The sequence below is a fragment of the Teleopsis dalmanni genome, chromosome 1 (assembly GCF_002237135.1).
Source record: "Teleopsis dalmanni isolate 2A chromosome 1, ASM223713v2, whole genome shotgun sequence".
Classification (NCBI taxonomy): domain Eukaryota; kingdom Metazoa; phylum Arthropoda; class Insecta; order Diptera; family Diopsidae; genus Teleopsis; species Teleopsis dalmanni.
In genome coordinates this window covers 57,239,239-57,259,478 of record NC_051846.1, presented here as the reverse complement: position 1 = coordinate 57,259,478, position 20,240 = coordinate 57,239,239, and the positions used below count along the sequence as shown (strand labels likewise).

The following is a 20,240-nucleotide window of genomic DNA, read 5'->3' as shown; positions in this document are numbered from 1 at the left end:
AGTTATTCAATCATACTACTGAATAAATTATCTACACTTAACGTATGTCACATATTTTAAAATAAAATAATTTGCTAAAACCACAATATGTTATATTACAGCATTTTGTGTACCAAAATGTCAATTTCAATTAGTACGCAACACTTAACTTGCGTTTACAGTGGCTAGACTTGGGCAAGATTTATGCATACTCTTAATTCTTCACTTACATAAGCAAATTTCAATATTCAATATTCGTTAATATTTGAAAATAATACTCAATATAATATAAAATAATACTCAAAATAATAGTCAATATTCGAAAATAATACATACTTCCATTCGAAGAGAAAAATCTTGCCAATGACTACCCAATCTAGACGCCAAGTTACTATACTATAGTATAGTATTTGGCTCTATTTGAATTATAATATATCAAATTTTTTTTATAACATCCAACAAATATATTGAAAAATACATTGAAAAACCCATAAAAAATAGATTTAATGAAACGTTTACCAAATCTATATGTTTAAAAATATCAAGAATATTTCAATATCCAAAATTTTTACTCATATTAACCTTTCAATTAGTTAACTTATCACAATAAACATATACACTAAATCCGTGAACTTTGATCCAGTAACATTTCACGAAGTTATTAAAAAATGATTATTTCATTTTAACATTTTTAGAAAAAATGTTTGTTAGGTAATGAACAACATAAATTTTTTAAATTTTTAATTTATAATAGCCAATAAAATGTCATAATACGACATAAAGTAAATTTTGCAGTGTAACTAATTACGCAAAATTCAATATTTTATGCATTTTTTCTATCAATTTCAAACTCAATGCATTGCATTAGTGAATATTTTACATAATTTTATTATTTGTACATAATAAATTTTTTTATTGTTTTTCTTTTGTAGATTTGCAATCTATACGCCGCCTGCTGGAACATGACACCAGTGGAAACGTTTGCCCCAGTTGTCGTATTTCATTCGATAAAGGCAAACGACGGAAACTGATCGACACTTGTGGCCATGAACGCTGTTATTCCTGCATGTTTCGCAATGATCAGTGTCCAATGTGCACGAATGGTTCGCTTAAAGGTGAGTACCAATCTAAATCCGCGTCTGTATAAAATTTGTAAATGGAATAGTTCACGTTTATCTCAGTTGAACAAATCTTGACTCATACTCATATTATATACCATCGAATTTATTACTAATAATCCATGTCATATTTTAGTTGAGGTTTATTTAATTAAAGGAAGTATATTTCTAATCTAAATTAACATTTATTTTTATGTAGTATTAGTTAATTTATAGTACTCTACTTCAAATAAAATTTGAATACAACATAACAAACAATATTTAATACGAAAAAGTTTAGTTGCTTAGAATTTTGTACCTACATATATGTCAATTGATATATTAGGCTTTAATAGAGTTATTTTGTCTATTGGTTCTAATGAGTTTTTTTGATTTCAATATATACAACATACTAATCAATTGTTAAAAATTAAATATATTAAGCAATAGCTATAACTAGCTACCACATAATAAAATATTATATGTTTCATACCTGTGACATAAATACAAAATGTAATTCCTCGACCTGGAAACCAAAAACATATAGTTTGGTCAATTTTTAATACTAAAATTATGCCTCGTTTTCACTATGTCATTTTTAACGTTAAATATTGTCGGTATAATGAAGACGGGTAGTCATATGATGTCATATTCGCATTCTTGTCATGTAATGAAAACGCATTTGACACAGCAGTCAATTATAATTGTCATTTAAAATGATATGATGAAAACAAGATATTTAGCTCAATAATTCGTTAGTTAAAATCAATTATGTATATAATATGCTGTTTCTATATGTGACTACAACTAAAATCTTCCAGAAAAAACATTAAGCTTAACAAAAGCTAATTGCAGATTATCAAGAAAATGGAAAATCATATGCGGCTAGAGTACTGGGTAAAATTTCCAGGACTCAGACAAAGCAAAGCACTGATAACACCGTACTCCTACAAAGACATTCTTAAGTTCTCAAAATGTAGTTTAAGGTTGATAACGGGTTTCATTACAGGTCACTATGGTCTGAAATATCACCTTCATAAACTACAATTATCTGCTAACTCGGAATGCAGATTATGCCTCGAAGATGAGGAAACGAACATGCACATTCTTTGTGAAACCTGTTTCATAAAGAATTTCTGTCACCGGATCAGATTAAGAACTCTTCTCTAGATTTAGTTCTAGACTTTATTCACAAAGCTCTAAGGGGCTTTGTTTAATCAATAGTGAAACTGGTACAATTTTCACGTCCACTCTTTTATTATTATTATTAAGCTAATTGCTTATTGATTGTTTTTCTGTCTAAATAATTGGACTACCTTCAAATGTTTTTGAATACCTTACCCGTTCAACAGTTCAACAATTTTAAATTATCAATTTTTTTATTTTATTTCATTAAGGAACCAATTTAAAATTCTTTGAATTATTTTCTCACACAATAATTCATGCACAAAATATATAAAAAATACTTAATTGCAATACAATATTATTTATAAAAATTGAGGTAATAATAATGAGCAATAAATGTAATTTCACATTTTCACACTTGTCAAAAGAATATTAAAAATAGCAATAAAAAATAATTCACTCGTTTTTTTCGGCACTTCTACAGAATATTAAAAGGCCGAAGTGGGTTTCACATGATTCACAAATTGATGATTTATGAAATGTGCTTAAGGCATTGCGGTTCCTTCAAGCCATTTATTTAAATAGCTTTTTAAGTCTGGACTGAAATGCAAATTAAAATTTTCATATCAACAAATGAAATAACTATCTTTAAGAAAAGTAATTCTCACAGTAAAAATTTTGATGAAAATATTATATATTTTGCATTTTTCATGCAAGTTCATGAGTAACATTTGCATTGCATTACATATTTACATGCTTTTCAATTATTTAACAATAATTCTTATTAATTAAATATTATTTGCAAACTTTATCTTATTTTCTTTACTATTTATATTACTATTTATTTTATTTATATTTATTTCTTTTAAAGACGTTGACTGCAGTAATGCTCAAGGCGGCTATGACACCGGCATTGGTGGTTCAACTTCAACAATTGTAAGCCCTCTGGGATCGCCACAACCGCAATTACGATCACAGGCCCAACGTACAAATGCCGCCGCGCTCTCTAGAAACGCACAACAGGTGAGTGTACTTCAAAGTAAATTTTAGCTAACCATAATTATTTTTAAGTTGATAGGATGTGATGAGATATTTTTAAGTGAACACATTTTATTTTTTTGATTTTGAGAGTGCTTTAGGGAATAAAAATGTGTCAAAATGTATAAACTGTTAAAATTTAGAGTGAACAAATTTTTTTTATGCGTTTACGTTAATAAATTGTTTCGGTTTTTATTAGTTTTATTGTTTCTAAAGATTTTACAGATATTGATATTATTTTTTTTGCTTCCCAGTTCTTGCTATAGGATTATTCGAAAGTTAATTTCGTTGTTTTTTTTTTTGTGAAATTAAAAATTTTTGTAAAATTATTGTTATTGTATTAAATTAATTACATAAATTAAATTAATATCTTATTATTACAAAATTAATATTTAATTGAATTATATAGTGTCCATTCTAGTAGAATAACTTTTGTGATCTTTCTGGCATTATTCCATGTTTTAAACGTTTTGTTCTTTGCTGACAAAAAACTAATACAAATAATTATTGAACCTTCTTATTTCAAGCAAAGATTTTACCATTTAAAAAGTTTTATTAAAACCGAAATAAATAATAATTAGAAGTTGGCAGATCTAGAGAATATTGTAAATGTGGCAGCAAGAGTCACAAAACTTTTACAGATCTCATATCTTGGTGAAGCACTTTCTCTATTGAAAAGTTCTAGCCTTTTCTGGTAATTGAACTATTTAATTTGTCCAGCATGAGAATTCTCATGAGAATCGATTGTTCTGTTATCCGGAGAAGTTTAAAGAAAAGAAAGGTTTCTGTAAATCTCAATAAAGAGCATCTCCCTTTTTTTTTAATGGCGGCTTTCGAAAGGTTTTAAGCTAGTTAATCATATGGAATACATGATAACTTACATGTAATATTGTTCTGCACAACCCATTTCTTATCCTTCATGATGTGATGATGTGTTTCAAACACGGACATATGAGAAACAACATCCAACTACATATGGATTCTGTAGAACTTATATGTCGTGCTTTGAGATCAAGCTTAGGTATTTTAAATTGTCATGAATGATAAAATTTAATAAATTTGATCTTCCATCGATCTATTGAGTTATTATCCGCAACAATTAATACCTTGATTATATTTTTATGACCTTTAACTAGCCCTCCAGATGTAGTGCATCTTCATAAATCTTCTGCATACACACCAGATAATTTTTATTCATTTTGACAGCATTTTTATCTTTTTCATAGTATAAATTGAAAATCAATTGATTTTTTTCACATGTCATAACATATAATAATTGTGCGGCTTAAGCGTGAGGTTGACTGTAAAGAAATACAATTAAGCTCTCTGTTCAGAAAAAACGAAAACGAGTTGCTTTCCAAACAGCTCAACAATTTATGATTAAAGTAACTTCAACATGCACATACATATAAGTTAACTTTATTAAATGAACTTTATGAAATGCACTTTATCAAATGTATGCAGCAGTAAATGTACGTTTCATATATATTATATAATGTTGTTTCATTTAAAATAGTTGTGAACACATCATAAAATCCTTAGTTTAGTTGTATAATAATTTGTAATTTTAGTCATTCAATTTTCAATACTTTCTGTTGTCTAACATTGGTTATGTATGGCTCTTTAAAACTAGACATGTAACATCCAGGCAAAACAAGATAGTTATTAAGGGATGGTAAATGATTGCTGTGGGACAACTTTAATTAATTATGACAAGAATTTTATTAAATGACTTGAAGACGCAGCCCTGTAAACTGGTTTACGGGACTGAATGTAATCTCATTTTTTTTTATAAATCTATCTATAAGTACTAATTAAGTTTCGCTATTAAGATAGCCTCTTAGTGATGCAAAATAAGTCTTTATTTATTATATATTATGTTATCGATTTCATAATCCTTACTGCAGAAGTTGTGGAAACCCGCAGAAAAAAGAAACCATAATACACTTTCTCTATGAATGCCCGTCTTTGGCGTCTATAAAATATAGGTTCTTAGGAAGATACTTCTTTGATAGTTTATCAGACTGTTCATCGGTGAAGACGAAAGACTTATTTAATTATTTAAATTCGGCGGGGTGTATTTAGTCTCTACTCTTCTATATTAGGGTTCTTGCGAGGAATGTGGTAGCAAAACGATGAAAAATCGCTTATTGAGATACATGGAAGTTATGTTATGGCCTACCACTGCAACCAACAAACAATGTTATCAATTAGTCAGTATAGTATACTACTATACAATCTAACTATAATCTTCATCAATGTTTCTCAACTTTTTTTTATACTCTACTACACTTAAGCAGCTTTCTAGCCTTCCAGTCTTCTGAAATCATGGCTTATATGCCAGCAGAAATTAAAGCCTTCTTTTGTTTGTTAGTTATATTGGAGACTAAATAGCATATCTAAACATAATAGTGTTTTTTGTTTGCTTGATAAAATGAATATTACAATTTTAACAAAACTAACTGAATCCATCATAATATCTTTAATATATAATGTATTTTGTATATAATGCAAACTGATTTTGATAAAGCTAACTCGGATAAAATTTGGCAATTAATTTAAATTTTTTTATATATATATTTTTTTAATCTTACCATATATTCTCTATTCCTTAAAACAACTAATGTCTTCAAAGTCAATCATTGCTTCACTTTTCTTAAAAAAGAAAAGTTTATAAATTTGCTCCTCGTTGTTTTCACATAAATCTTCAAGTTTTAGTATTTGTAAAAGATAGCAACCGGTCTTAATTAAATTGTTTTTAAACTTTGTAGCAAAAAATCTTATAATATTTATTGTATATCAACTTTTATGTCAGCTAAGAAAAAACAATGAAAAGCTCTTACATGCGAATGTGTATATCTGAAGAATATACAAAATTGTCCATTCGCAGACAGTTTGACAGTTTGTTTTGTTAAGAAGTTTGTTTTGGACTGTTTTCTTGTAAAACAATCTTTGCTGTTATACTTAATTTATGTGCTCTCTCTCCACTGGCATTTGTTCAACAAATGTACATACGAATCGGGTAATTATTTAAAACATTTAATTTTTATATCGCGTACTCGAATTTGGGTCAAGAGATTTGCGCTTAAATGTTTGATCACAGCAAATACCCACAAGCGCGAACTTTCAAAACTTTTTCTTTGATATCTGAAGTGGCCAAATACTTGTACGAATATGTGAATATAACTTGTCGATAGTACATAAATTTTTGCTTATTTGCCTTTTTTTATTAGCAACATAATTCTTTAAATAAATAAAAATCAATAAGCAAAACAGCAAATTAAAAATAAACAAATAAATTAAGCTTTGAAGTGTGCACGTTCGCATTTGACACGTGACATAGGATTTCACTTTAAAGACAATTTGACGTATATGTATATTTTTTATTTTGTTATTATAATAAATAAAAATTAATCTGTTTATGGTTGACCACACCATTTTATATATAAAGTATTTAAAATAAACTCCAACTGCAGTTTGAAGACACGTCAAAGCTGTTAAGCAGTTAAGGCTGTCATTCCTTTTTATGTGTTTTTGAGTTTTGGAGTTCGTCTGCGCAACGCACGTCGCCTTAATTGGTTTTTAATTATTGTAAATTTTTTCCATCATAAATAAATTTTATATTTTTTTTTCTTATTTGGATTAGAATTTTAACATACAACTATGGAGAAGTAGCTTAAATGTTAGTTTGATGCTGTCACGAACAATGTTAGACAAGTCAATTTTTATTACATCTTAACCTGAAACTAGTTCTGTTCACTATTGATCGATTTTGCGAAATAAACTGTATTATAAAATTATTAAACTATAAATTATATATATATAATTTGTTTAAGCATTGCCGATGGCTATTCGCTATATAAATGAATTTAAAAATTAAAACTAAAAATTTGATTAACCTTTTATAATCTAAAAATATTTAAAAGTTCGAGTCTAGACTGTTTCTCCGATATTGGAACGTAATTTTTTTGACGGCTGTTTGATACGTACGAGTTTTGGTAAATTTGTAAAAAAGGAGAAAAAATAATTTCGAGTATTAATTACAACATTAAAAAAAGATTTTTTAAAGCAAAAAAAAAAGTTTAACAAGCAGTATGAAGATTCAAATGATGGAAAAATAGTTCATCTAGTTTAGTTCCGTTCTTATATGCATCAAAGATACTAAGTGGACAGAATGTCAAATTGATAGTCGTAATAATGTGGAAAAAATTAATGATCTAGTAATTATTGTAAGATCGTTGACTAAAGGTACTTGATAAAGAAAAAATCTCAAGTGACTCTTGCGCGTAAAAAAAATTGTTAGCTAGATTATTACTATTATTAAATAATACGCTATGAATGCACCCCGACCTAAAAGATCAATTGCGCACCTAAAGGTCCAAAAAGACAATTCTAGACAATTTATAAATCTTAATTATAATAAATTACTGTGGGCTTACTTTAACCTATTTGATTTGTGACTAAGATCCCGCTTCTAATGTACCGCACCTATAATTTTCATGTGGTAATTAAGTCTACAGTGTCCTGTAAGAAGTTCAGTGTAGATTTTAATGTCGTTTCTGCTAAGGCCAAGGATAACATCAACATTGATGTGTTCAGGATCAATGAATCTTTTCGACTGTAGCATGCCTGTTTGGGCTCTCCAGTGATAAGTTTGTTACCCCGCACAAGGGCTCTGGACCAATGAAATGGTCATTGCCCTCATGGCCTTCGTGTCCCGATACCCACATAAGAGTAGCATAGTTCCTCGATGCTAGGGTTAGATTGGTGCTGCATTTATTTTAGCTATTTTGAGAAATTAGAACAATTCGAAAATAATACTATCTGACTCTTTTAGACCGCTTAATTGATGAAATTAATAAAAAAAAAGATATCATTTAGATACACATTTATTTATTATGAAAAATATTCAGATATACATATGTCCTTTAATGTACTTTAAGTAATGTAGTTTAAGTAAGTATATTTATAATATTATAATAAATTTAATACATATATTATATAACAATTATAAGTGCTGTAAGTTTATTTTATACTTTAATTGCTCCCTAACGTGGTTTAAATAATCTTGATTCTATTTCAACTTACAATTTCAAATAATTCAATTAAATCAATTAAATTATGGTTTGGCTTTCACTTATTCAAGCATTCGATAAATTAATAGAAAATTTATATATGCAGTAAATAAATCTTCTATACATACAATACGTTATCCATATTTTCATTCAATATTCAACACACAATAGATAATTAACTTCAGCAACAATGAATTAAAAATTATTAGCGTCAATAAACTTGTTAACAAATAAAATACAAATGAGCAAATCTCAATGGAATACAAGTTTGAAGCTCTAATACGAGTATTAATGCAACAGATATAAAACAGACAAGCCAGAAACAAATAATACATAAAATATTTCAGTGATATTATGGAACCACAATTTAACAAATTAATGTCAAAATTTACTAATTTTTGCTCGCTGTTAATTTAATTATATATTTATGAGATACGCGTTAAAATTTTTTTATTTATATTTTAATAATTATTTATAAATAAAAGAAACTATTTTTACGTATATGTAATTAAAAACAAAAAACTTTATTTTCTTCTTTAATGTTGTTATACCGTTTTTTGTTAAGTTTGATGATCCAAATGCACTCTAGACTATACAGAAAATAAATAAAGGCTTTATATTCAAATTTCTTCAATTTTTAGAAAGTCGTCTAAGGTATGTGTAGCCTAGTATTGATACGTTATCTCTTTCAGTTTTTAAATTAACATTGCCTTTTTATAATATTGTTTGATTAACTCTTATTTCCTAAAAGAAAATTCATTTGGGCAATTAGTATCAAAACATAAAACACAAGCCATGTTGATAATATAGGCATTGACTTTAGTGTCTCAGCTCATGTCGAAATCAAACTTGATAATACTTACTGCATTTTCATATAATACCATTATATTATATTTTAAACTTACTTTAACTTTGATTTGATTTATAAACTCTTAACTAATCAAAAAATGTTAGGAATTGCTATAACTTCCAGTCTTATTGAAATACGTGATTACGTGTATTTTTTAATGCTTTGAATGATTTTTTCTAAATATAACTAAGTCCATTATTAGAGAAGTTTAAATATAACCGAATGCAATATAACACCAAAATCCAAAACCTAATTTAATTCACCAAGTATTCGACGGCTTGAACATGTCTATTTAACTTGAAAGTAAAGTGAGACAATCCCGAAAAAGATATCGAAGATATGCATTATTGGAAAAAAAGAGGAAACAAATGTAGTTTGAAAACGTGAAAAACGACCTTTAAGTTATGAAACGTGAATAAATACCGTGGACTCTGGATATTTTTGTCTGGGAAAAGATAGTATAAAAACTAAGCGTCACAGAGTGCACAGAATTATCATCTTATTTTTCGTAAGAATCTCAGTATCGTTTTGAAAACGCATATGAACAATATATACTCAGCAAAGTTTATAGTTTTATAAACTCAAACATATTTCGAAAGCTTAGAGACAGAAGGAAATAACATATAAACAAACATATTTTCAAACAATTAAGACTTTATCCTTATATATCAGCTTTGAACTCAAGAAAAACTACATATAGGTAGAACGTATTCTGGATAAACGTATAAAAATGTTGTTAATTTATTACGATTAAAACATAATGCATAATATTTTAAATAAAACTTAAAAAAAAAATTATATATTTAGAAGTAATCTTGTAATATTCAATAGTTAGCACTTGTATGTATGTATGTATATTTATTTTTATTTTAAATTTCATTTTTACAGTATGATTAGTGAAGCTTAAATAAATATATAAATAAATATAATTAAAATAACGAATGTGACACATGTCGTCCGTAGACTTATAGTATAATAGTAGTATTATAAATAGTTGTATAGTAGTGATTATAAGAATAAACTAGTATACACTCGTTATAAATAATAGATGAGCTATAAAATATATATTAATTATTATATTCTGATATTAAATAAGATCGATATGCTATACAATTTTTTAAATATTCTGCTTCTTTTACCCATTCTACCTCAGAACCGTTTAAAATATTTATAATGTTTTCATAAGATAGAATAGCTTTACTAAAGTAAGCTAATCGAAACTCTTGTAGAATAGGACAACGGCCAAGAAAATGTACAATATCTTCAGTCGCATCTAAATTACACATACTACAGAGCGCAGATCTATATACATCAAATCTGTTTCCGTTTATCTGTATCGTGCTATGTTACTTCTTGCTTTGAGTATCCAGGTGATATTTGTATTATGTGTTATAGTTAGCACTTTTATAGTCTGAAAAATTTTGGCATATTGATAAAAATCTCAAATTTATGTTATTATGCATTTTCTTACAATCGATTTCATTTGTTTCTGTTTTCATAAATATTAACATTTATATAAAACAAATAATATAATTTTATTAATCAGGTGCAGTATAGATACACAACGAATTTTTATTTTTTAATTTAATTTTTGTAAATTATTTTTTTTTTTTGATATTTTTTTTTTAAATGAACTTTACGTATTATTTAAGAAAAAAATTGTTTATATGAGTTTATTTACACCATTTATACAGCAGTGTAATAATTGATTCCATATTTGTAGCTCATTAGAGCACATTATGAAATATATGGATAGATATTTTAAAAAAACACCAAAAGAAAAAAATGCGTAAGTAGAGGTGTTGGCAGCACTTCAGGTTAATGAGAAATAAATTATGGCTTGTAAAAATCATTAAACGAATTCATTTAACATTTATGGTAAAAATTAAAAGCCAGCAGCGTATAAATTAAATAGATTATTGTCATTACTAAAATTGTTTATATTTTTTCAGTAAATTTTTGAATATATATTTGTACAATTATATTACAATGATAAGTGGACCAAACCATCAATGTTTAAACTAAGTAACAAATAGTATCCATCAAATGTCAAAATTTTAATTGCAGCATTTTGATAGTAACTATTAAAATCAAATTTGGTAAATATCTTGTTAATGTAAAATGTTGATCACACCTTAGTGGTTATATATCAAGCGTTAGAGACATTCATCCACGTATACTATGTGTAATAAGCGTAATTTACTGTGGCTTAAGCAACGAACTGCAACAGCAACTCATAATTGCAAAGAATTATTCGCATAAACATTTACATAAAATTGCAGTTTGTTACGCCACAAGGCAACATTTCATTTTTAAACATTCTTTAATCGCTAAACTAAAAAAAAAGTATACTTAAGTTTCTATAATATATTAGTAGTTATTACTATATTGACACACTTCTACTTTAACATTGAGATAAAAAATATAGCCACAACTTTCTTTAATATTCCAGTATTAAAAAGATTTTTCAATAAAATTTGCATTGTTGTTTTAGGGAGCTAATAGGAGCTTAACTTGCATTAAATAGTACTTAAGTTTTGCTTTACAAGTCATATTAAATTATTATTTCAGGTTTCATTAATTAATTAAATATGCTAATCACATATTAAATAAACCTGTCTTAGTGAGAAATTCATTAATCTTAAGCTGACTTATGAATTATAACTTCTTTCTATTCCATCAATATAATTATTTATATTGTGTAAGAAATATTTTCATTTATATAAATATGCTTTAGATTTAGTTGCAATATTTTTTTTTAGCGATACTGATAAAATTATTTAAATAATGAATAAAATTTTCATGAAGCAATCTCTACACATTTAAAACTTCACATTGTATTCTTATATAGAATTTATTGGTTAGTCCGAATTAAAATTAAAAATCTAGAAACCCAGGTGTTTGACAAAACTATAAAATTTTATCGAAATGTCGTACAACTCTGAATGAGAATAAGGTATATTTTTTGGTTTATCTAAACTCAGTTCAATGTCATAGCGACATTATTTACAACTGTAGACAAAATGATTTGAACAAAAGTGGTACACGACTAACTACAAAATTAATTGTAGTCTATATGGTATACAAGTATTAATCTTAGTATCAATCTTAACTGGCTATTTGGACATAATATTTTAAATCGACTGATCTCGAGAGACATTCATTTTAAATCACATATATAAAATGATCCGTCCATAAACTCATATAACCAAAGCTTTTTGCTCTTTAGTAATAAATAAGTGCCAATATGGTGCTGTTTAATATATATGGTTAGGCATGCTGACCGAATAGATGACCCATAATGTTACACATCTATTCGATAGCGATCCAGTATTCACCACAATTGAAACTATACCAGAAATGTATATAATATTATTTAAAAATAAGAGTATTTCATCATATGAAGTAATAGCGCTAAACTTTTGAATTGAAAAATATATTTCTTTCATTTAATTATGCGGTTTATATAGTGGCTTAAATGCATTTAATCTAGTTTTCATGTGTTAACAAATGACGTCAATTTGATAACATTTCACCATAAACTTCAGGTTTTCTAATGATACATACGATTTCTTGATGATGTTTAATGCATTTTATATATAACATATTAGTTTTTTTTCTTTTAATGATGATTAGTTAAAGAAATTGACCTAATTTTTTTTTTTCAACTTTTTTGTAGGTAGACCTTACTATAAAACGTAATGTTGAAGCTGTTTGCCGTATTTAAAAGTGATTGATGTATAAATGCAATTTCGTAAAACAAAAAGTAATAATAAATCAAAAACTATGACATTTTTCATTAATATAGTTGACTTTAAAACAATTTCTAATTAAAGAAAAACAATTTTTAATTAAAATAGAAATTTTATCAAAATAGGTTTTATACAAGTGAATTTTTGGGTTGTTTAATCGTCTGAGAGAACACATTCTTTTCTAGTACTTCTTCCTCTTTAAATTTTTTTTCTTCTTCTTTAGACTTTGACGCATCAAATATATTAGGAACCCTCTCCGTCGGATGACTTGCAAGATCACTATCAAGTGAGGAAATTTTTAAATTCAAACATTTTTCAATTTTTAGCCAAGCCCAGAATTCGTCTGACCATACAGATGTTTCGGTTACCGCCTATCATCTTTTGGAAACATTTGTTGATTTTATTGTTCGTGCATATTTTTAGAACTATATGTTCCAGGAATTTAATCCTGTGGAATTTTAAATAAGATAATAATAATTTTAAATTATTATTATTAGATTGTAAAATGTATATTTTATAATAATATGTTGTGCTCAGAAGTTTTTCCAGTTAACCAATGTAATATATTTAAAAATGTAAATTTTATTATTTTCAAAGAATTATGTCTTCTAGTTCTATATAAACACGCAACTACACATGACGGTTTTGCTTACTGTTGTGTATTTTTTAATGCTTTTTTAAAAATGAAATTTTAAGTTCATTATTGGAGAAATTAAAGTATAACCGAATTCAATATAACACCAAAATCCAGAACCTAATTTAATTCACAAAGTAATCGATGGCTTGAACATGTCCACAGAAAGCAAAGTGAGATAATCTCGAAAAAGATATCAAAGAAGTACATGATTGGAAAAAATAGAGAGGACTAATAATATTTAAACTAAAAGTGAATGTTCAACAGCTTCAGTTTCACTATAGCTAACTTTGTTTTATGCAAAATTAGCGAACATTAACATCAACAATTAAACTTGTTAAAGTTTTTGGCCTGGTTGGTAAAGAAAAGTGGTAATGAAGACATTTAATATTAATAATATCTTTCTAATTTTATTGTCATTTTGACAATATAACTTTGCAATAAATTAATATGATTTGCATGCCTTAAAAAGTTGTTATTTTTTACTAGTTTATGGTTAAACATTTTAATTAATTATAGTAGGAAAAATTCAATAAATACACGAAATCAATGCGTTTTCGCAGCAGGCGGCATTAATCATACAAGTTTGTGTTTTCACATGATTGTGTTTAAGATTTGCGAATTGTTAACTCCTAACTTAGTAAGTGGCAATTGCTTCCATTGATATCGGAGTTACGCCGCCCGAAAACGATGTTGCATGCAATGCAAAATCCATTACACCGCAGCAAAGTTGATATTAATTTGGCGCGAAAGCAATAAAAAACTATTAATAATTGACTTCAATAGAGAAGTTGCTAGACGACAACCGCGTTGCGCAAATCGCCTCAATTGATAATAAAATAATTTAAATGCGTTAAAAGATAAAAATCAAATTTGAATTATGTTGTAGAAAAATGAAAATTCTTTTAGGCGTTTATATTAAAAAAGAAACATATTTGTACATATAAAAATAACTACGAAAAACTACAAAAATGTTGCCAAAGTTGTTTATCGCATAATAAAGAAAACTGTAACCCAAAGTCATTTTGAGTGAAATTAAGTTGTTTAAATTAATTTTCTATTGACAGTATGTTAATAAAAAAAGAAAATCCTTTCTCTTGTTAATAGCTGGAAAACTGTTCGGAACACTTGTATTTTGATAAATGTGCGTTTTTACTGATCATTATCAATATTTAATCGGTCTTATTTAGTCAGACAAAAATGTATTGAAATACATTTTTATAAGTGTATTGAAAAATTATATTAACGAATTATTCATTATATTAATAGTTTAAGGTTAGGTTAGGTTATACCGGTGCTCCCTAGTGGATCCACTTAGGCCTATTGGCCCATTGTAATACCGTATATATAGGATGAAACCTCAGGGTTTAAAACCAACTAGAACCTTTTGCGAAGCATAAAATGTTATTTAAAGTCAAATCCTGTAACTAGTCCAAGTCCTCAAGGAAGGGGGCTCCTAAAGTACTAAGTCGCCGCTGTGCATGAGCTGAGCAAAAACACAATAGATGAGAGGCGCTGTCATCGTCTTTCCCACAGCTACGACAGATTTGATTGAAACGAAGACCTAATCTTCTAGCATTGTTCCCTAGTTTACAGTGTCCTGTAGTCAACCCTACCAGAAGACCAATGTCTCTGCAGGACATCTCAATTAGAGTTTTTGATATCCATTTATCAGAAAGTGGCCAGATTGCATACAGATGTCTGCATATCGTTAAGTCTTCCCATCTTTTAGGCTTACAAAACTGGTAAAAGAGGTACATAAAAGTTTCATTCAGCTATGAATTTTAAAACACAAAATAATGGCCAGCCCACAGTTGAATGGAAATTAGTATCAACTTCCTTTGAGTTCCTTTGAAGTTTTGTTATTTCTCCTATCTTTTTCCTGTCTTCAGATAACTCATCTTATCTACTGATCACTACTGCTATTAGTAAATTGTTGTGTTTTACAGTCTTAAACATTTATGCTACTTCCTGAATCACTCAAGTGGAGTTTATGTCCCTTACTAATTTTTTCTTAGTAAGATTATGTGTGCAACATTGGAGACAATAGCGATTTCTGTGCAAGTAGAGATCTTATCTACAAAAATCCAGGTTTAAGTACGAAATACTTTAGAAAGATGAATAAATGGAACATATAGTGAAATAGCAGTCATAATATGAAATATATACAATTATAAAAAAGTACTTGTTGATTTGAGCCTCTTTTGTTCTCCCATACAATTGCCATATAATGGGAAACAATTGCTTTATCATGGGACAACAATTGCCATACCATGGGACAACATAGAATCGACATTATACAATCGACAACATACGTATGTCGACCCTTAAACGGCTTCTTTCAACTATTATCAAAGCTTTTGGTAAAACGAAGAAAAAATAATAACAATTTTTTCTTTTGCTCTTATGCAATACATTCCAGAAAGTTTTTATCCTCTCCAGAAGTTATTTTCCATTAAGTTTGTATAGAAATATATATTAGTTATAAATGATACTTATACAAAATCAAAATATTTGTTTCCTTAATTAAATTTACAGCATACGAACTAAAATGTGTTGTATTCGAAGCATGTCATATTCAGATAAGAACACACGAATTTGAGGCATGTTTAGGCATAACAACACATCTCATTGGGTCCCATTTACATTAGGATATGATCATGTATGTGAATTTGCCATGTTGATCACCATCATCTTTTTCATTGTGCTACAATTATAATATAATGGCAAACAAAATAAACTCTTTCATAATAAAAATATAATAAGAAATTTTTGTCATGATGTGTTCTCTCAAAGTAATTTACTTTATATATGTGCATAATTTTATATCATTAAATCGAATAATCGGCTTTGGATTATTTTGTTCTGTTTTTATAACAAAATTCGTGACTTGTTTTAACTTCCTGACAGCGTCTTTCATGTTAACTGGGTTATAAAGAAGTTACTGCTGGAAATGTATCTCAGCTTAAGATCGAAAAAAAATGTTAAGATACAGTTAATCTTGATGATATGAAATTGATACTGTAAACAATTTTCAATATGTGAGGAAAGTTGTAATTAAGCATAGGGCGTGCCTGAAGATAATCTACGCATGCGTACTGTAAAAATGTCTTAAGAGAACTCATGCTGTGTGCTCATAAAGTGGGAATTAAGTTTATAATGCGTGAAAATGAATTAAATTTAAAATTAAAAAAGCGTTGTACACATCATTTGCTTTTGAACATTTAAAAAAAGTATATATATAAATTTCGTAATTAATTAACTTTTTAAAAACTACTCACTGTATATAAAAATGTTACAAAAAATAAAGTCAAATGTCTTAAAAGGTGCATTTTACGTATTAAAAAATGAAAAACAGTAAAGATACAACTTTTTATGTATGCAAACTGCAGCTTTAGTGGATTTTAAGATTTATTAATTTAATTAAAGAAGAAATGTTAAAGTTTATTGCGTTGTAAACCACATAAATTGCAATAAAAGAAAAAGCATTGTTTTGTGAATGATTTTTTACAAAATTTCTTCAAAATTTTTATTGCATTTTTAACATGAATTTTTAAATTAATGATTTGGTTGTTAAAAAAAATATTTAAAGGCGTTAAATTCAATTTAAACTGCAATCTTTTGTTTACAGGTGCACTTTTCTATAGCTTAGTTAAGGTATCCATAATAGACTACAATAAATGCATGCTTTCTTTTACTTAATTTTAAAAGTCAATATTGAATTCTCTTTCGTTAAAATTTGTTTTGTTTGCTGCTGAATACACTTTTATTTCTGTTGAAATACTTTAATACACAATATGAAAATATTTAGTAAAAGATAAATAATTGTAGAGAGAAATGAAGCAATTAGCAGTAGCACTTATAACTGTTTTGTTTATATTTTCCAAGATATTGCTATTTATTTTTCATTTTTTTATGCTTTTGTTAATTTGTTCATTCATTCATTCATTCAATAGCAATTTGAAGTAGTCATCGTTTTTGTTGTTTTAGGTCTCAAAATTTGTATTAATTATTATTATTTATCTACCAATGTTTTGTTTTATATTTCTTAACATTTATTTTAATATGCCTCACACTATTAAAATAAAGTATATACAATTATAAGTAATGAAAAATGCCTTCAGTTTTCCTTTACGAGTGAATTTTCAGATAATCAACTGTAACTCTACATTAATGAAACTCTAAAATAAAACTACTATGGATATATGTGTGAAAAATAAATTTCAAAGCTCTGTAATGTCAAATTTTTTTATTTATATTGCTGTTAGACTAAAACTAACTATTAGAAATTGAACCGTTCGCATTCTTATTTCTTAGGGCACAAGCCCAAAATTATGACAATATATCTTTGAAAATTAAAAACACTGCTCTAAAATTGTGTTAGTCACATTTTCTTTTTTCCTTATTTTATATTTTATCTTAAATTTTAGTCAAAGCTGCAATAAAAAATTCCTTCTCCATGTTATATAAAAAACTGAAATAAACGAAATTAGAACAGCTTAAATAAATATACCATATTAAAATAAAGGTTATAATTATTGGCACATATGCCCCAGCTGTTATCTGCTTTCTACATAGTAACAATTAATGGATACAATTTGTACCGACCGCATTCTTGCTTTTGCCTGAATACTGTGTTTCAAGTAATTTGTTATTTTGGGAATAATCATATCAATGGTAAGTTTAATTTCTCATACAGAATGAGAAACTAATATAGTAAGAATATTTAAAGAACTTCAGACCTGTTTCAAATATTGCCGAATATCCATCAACAGTGACTTTTGGCAATAACTTTAATCATTAATATAAATTTTTGAGCTGCAAATGCGGAATATCAAAATAAATGTTAAATTTTTAAAAGCAGATTTACACACTAAAGCCGTGTGCGAAATCAAGTAAATGGATGGTAAATTTATGGAAATAGTTAATGATGTCGGTATGGCAGTAAATGTTGGTATTTACCAGAATTTCTAGTAGGGTAAATTATATTTAATGATGTTTAATAAATAAATCAATTAATTTGAAAACTTTTAATCAAAACTATTAAATAAGTGCAATAAATAAATATTTACATAAGTGCAGTGCAAAAAGCCCTAGGAAATTTCAATTTACTTTACTTCAGTTTACTCGAACTCGGCGTACGCCAATAATAGACATAAATTCTGCTGTTAAAATTTATATTTGTTCTAATTTGCAGAATTATATATATATATTAATGAACTTAACTATTAATTGTTTTTTTTTTTTATTACAACACTTCTGTTTATTTATATTATTCAATTGTTTTAAGTAGTCACAATCTAGTCAGTATTAGATAAAAGATAGTTCAAGTTGTTATACACTCCTTAAACTAAATACCAATCAATTGATTTTAATTTATATATTAATAAAATGTTTTATTAATATAATAGTTACATATCTTAAAAAACATAAATCTTAAAAAGAAAACTACTTCAAGGTATAAAAAATTGCCAGGTGCAAAATGAGTTCGTTAATTTGACATAACCGAATTAATCAAAGCCTTTGGAAAGAAATATAAATCAAATCGGCATTTATTAATTAAAAATTGTGAAAACATTTATTAATAATGTCGGGTTCTTGAACCAAATGTATGCAATTATAGTGAATATTAATGGTTGCCAATGTAAAGATTTATATCACTGAAACCACAAATTTTTATAATAATAACAGGTTGGGCATTAATATATGATATTAATTGAAAAACCAAAGCAGAATAAATTTGAATATATAATATTAAAAAAAGTTGTCGAAAAAGAATACTTGCCTCGTATATTTTTATACATATGCAATGTTTATATTTCACGTACCATTGCTGTTAAAAAATTATTACTTTAGTAGACATTTTGACACCAAGCTTAACTTTTGCACACTTTTCTCACTGCAAATATTGCCAAGATACCATATTTATACAATATAATCAAATATAATTTCAAATTGAATTTCAAATTAAATGTCAGTTTCTGCCGTATCCAATTGCGAAAAAATTACAAAAACAACTACGGCTACTAAAATCCAACTAAAACAACATAAATCTTTAAACTGCACGCGGCGACAAGCATAACAATCAAAAGTTATAAATTTTTTGTTTTTAATATCTATATGCACATTTTATGTTTACATTTTTAAGCCGCATTTATTTTTTTAAGTGTTTTTGTTTTGTATATATGCAATTTTTCAAAATGCATTCATTCAATATTCGTTTAATTGAACGTTATTTTCACATGCACATACATACAAACGTGTACAAATGTTAATACCATTGCGCACTTCAATTATGATTTATTGCACTTTAAAATCTTGGGTTTCAATAGCCAAACAAACTTATTCATTAAAAATGTTTCTGAATGTTCAATTTGAAATTAACTTTAAATAGTATTTCGTATTATACAATTAATTTTAAATGTTTCCTTTCGCGTTAAATTAAAGAACTGTTGCACGGCCATTTTAAATACTAAAAAAACTGACATGATTGTTCGATCATTTCCCAGGGTTGCATGCGAACAATTATTTTTCTAAAATATTTTACCTCCAGCAATATCGTATAGAATTTTTTTTCAAATTTAAAACTGAACTAAACAACTTATTATAATAACGTAGACGTAATAACGTCAAATGTTTTACTATCTCAACATATTAAATTTAATGTTATTCATATAATCTATGATAAGC

The 20,240-nt window shown here is 27.0% G+C and overlaps 1 protein-coding gene across 1 annotated transcript in view; it reads left to right on the top strand.

The window, feature by feature from the left end:
• Positions 1-904: 904 nt before the first annotated feature.
• Positions 905-20,240, top strand: part of LOC119681910 (protein TANC2) — a gene marked incomplete at its 5' end in the record, with an annotated part of 33,374 nt that continues 14,038 nt past the window's right edge. The window contains 2 exons of the mRNA XM_038095223.1: positions 905-1,094; positions 3,073-3,224. Coding sequence (XP_037951151.1) covers positions 905-1,094; positions 3,073-3,224 — 342 coding nt within the window. The remainder of the gene's footprint in view (positions 1,095-3,072; positions 3,225-20,240) is intronic.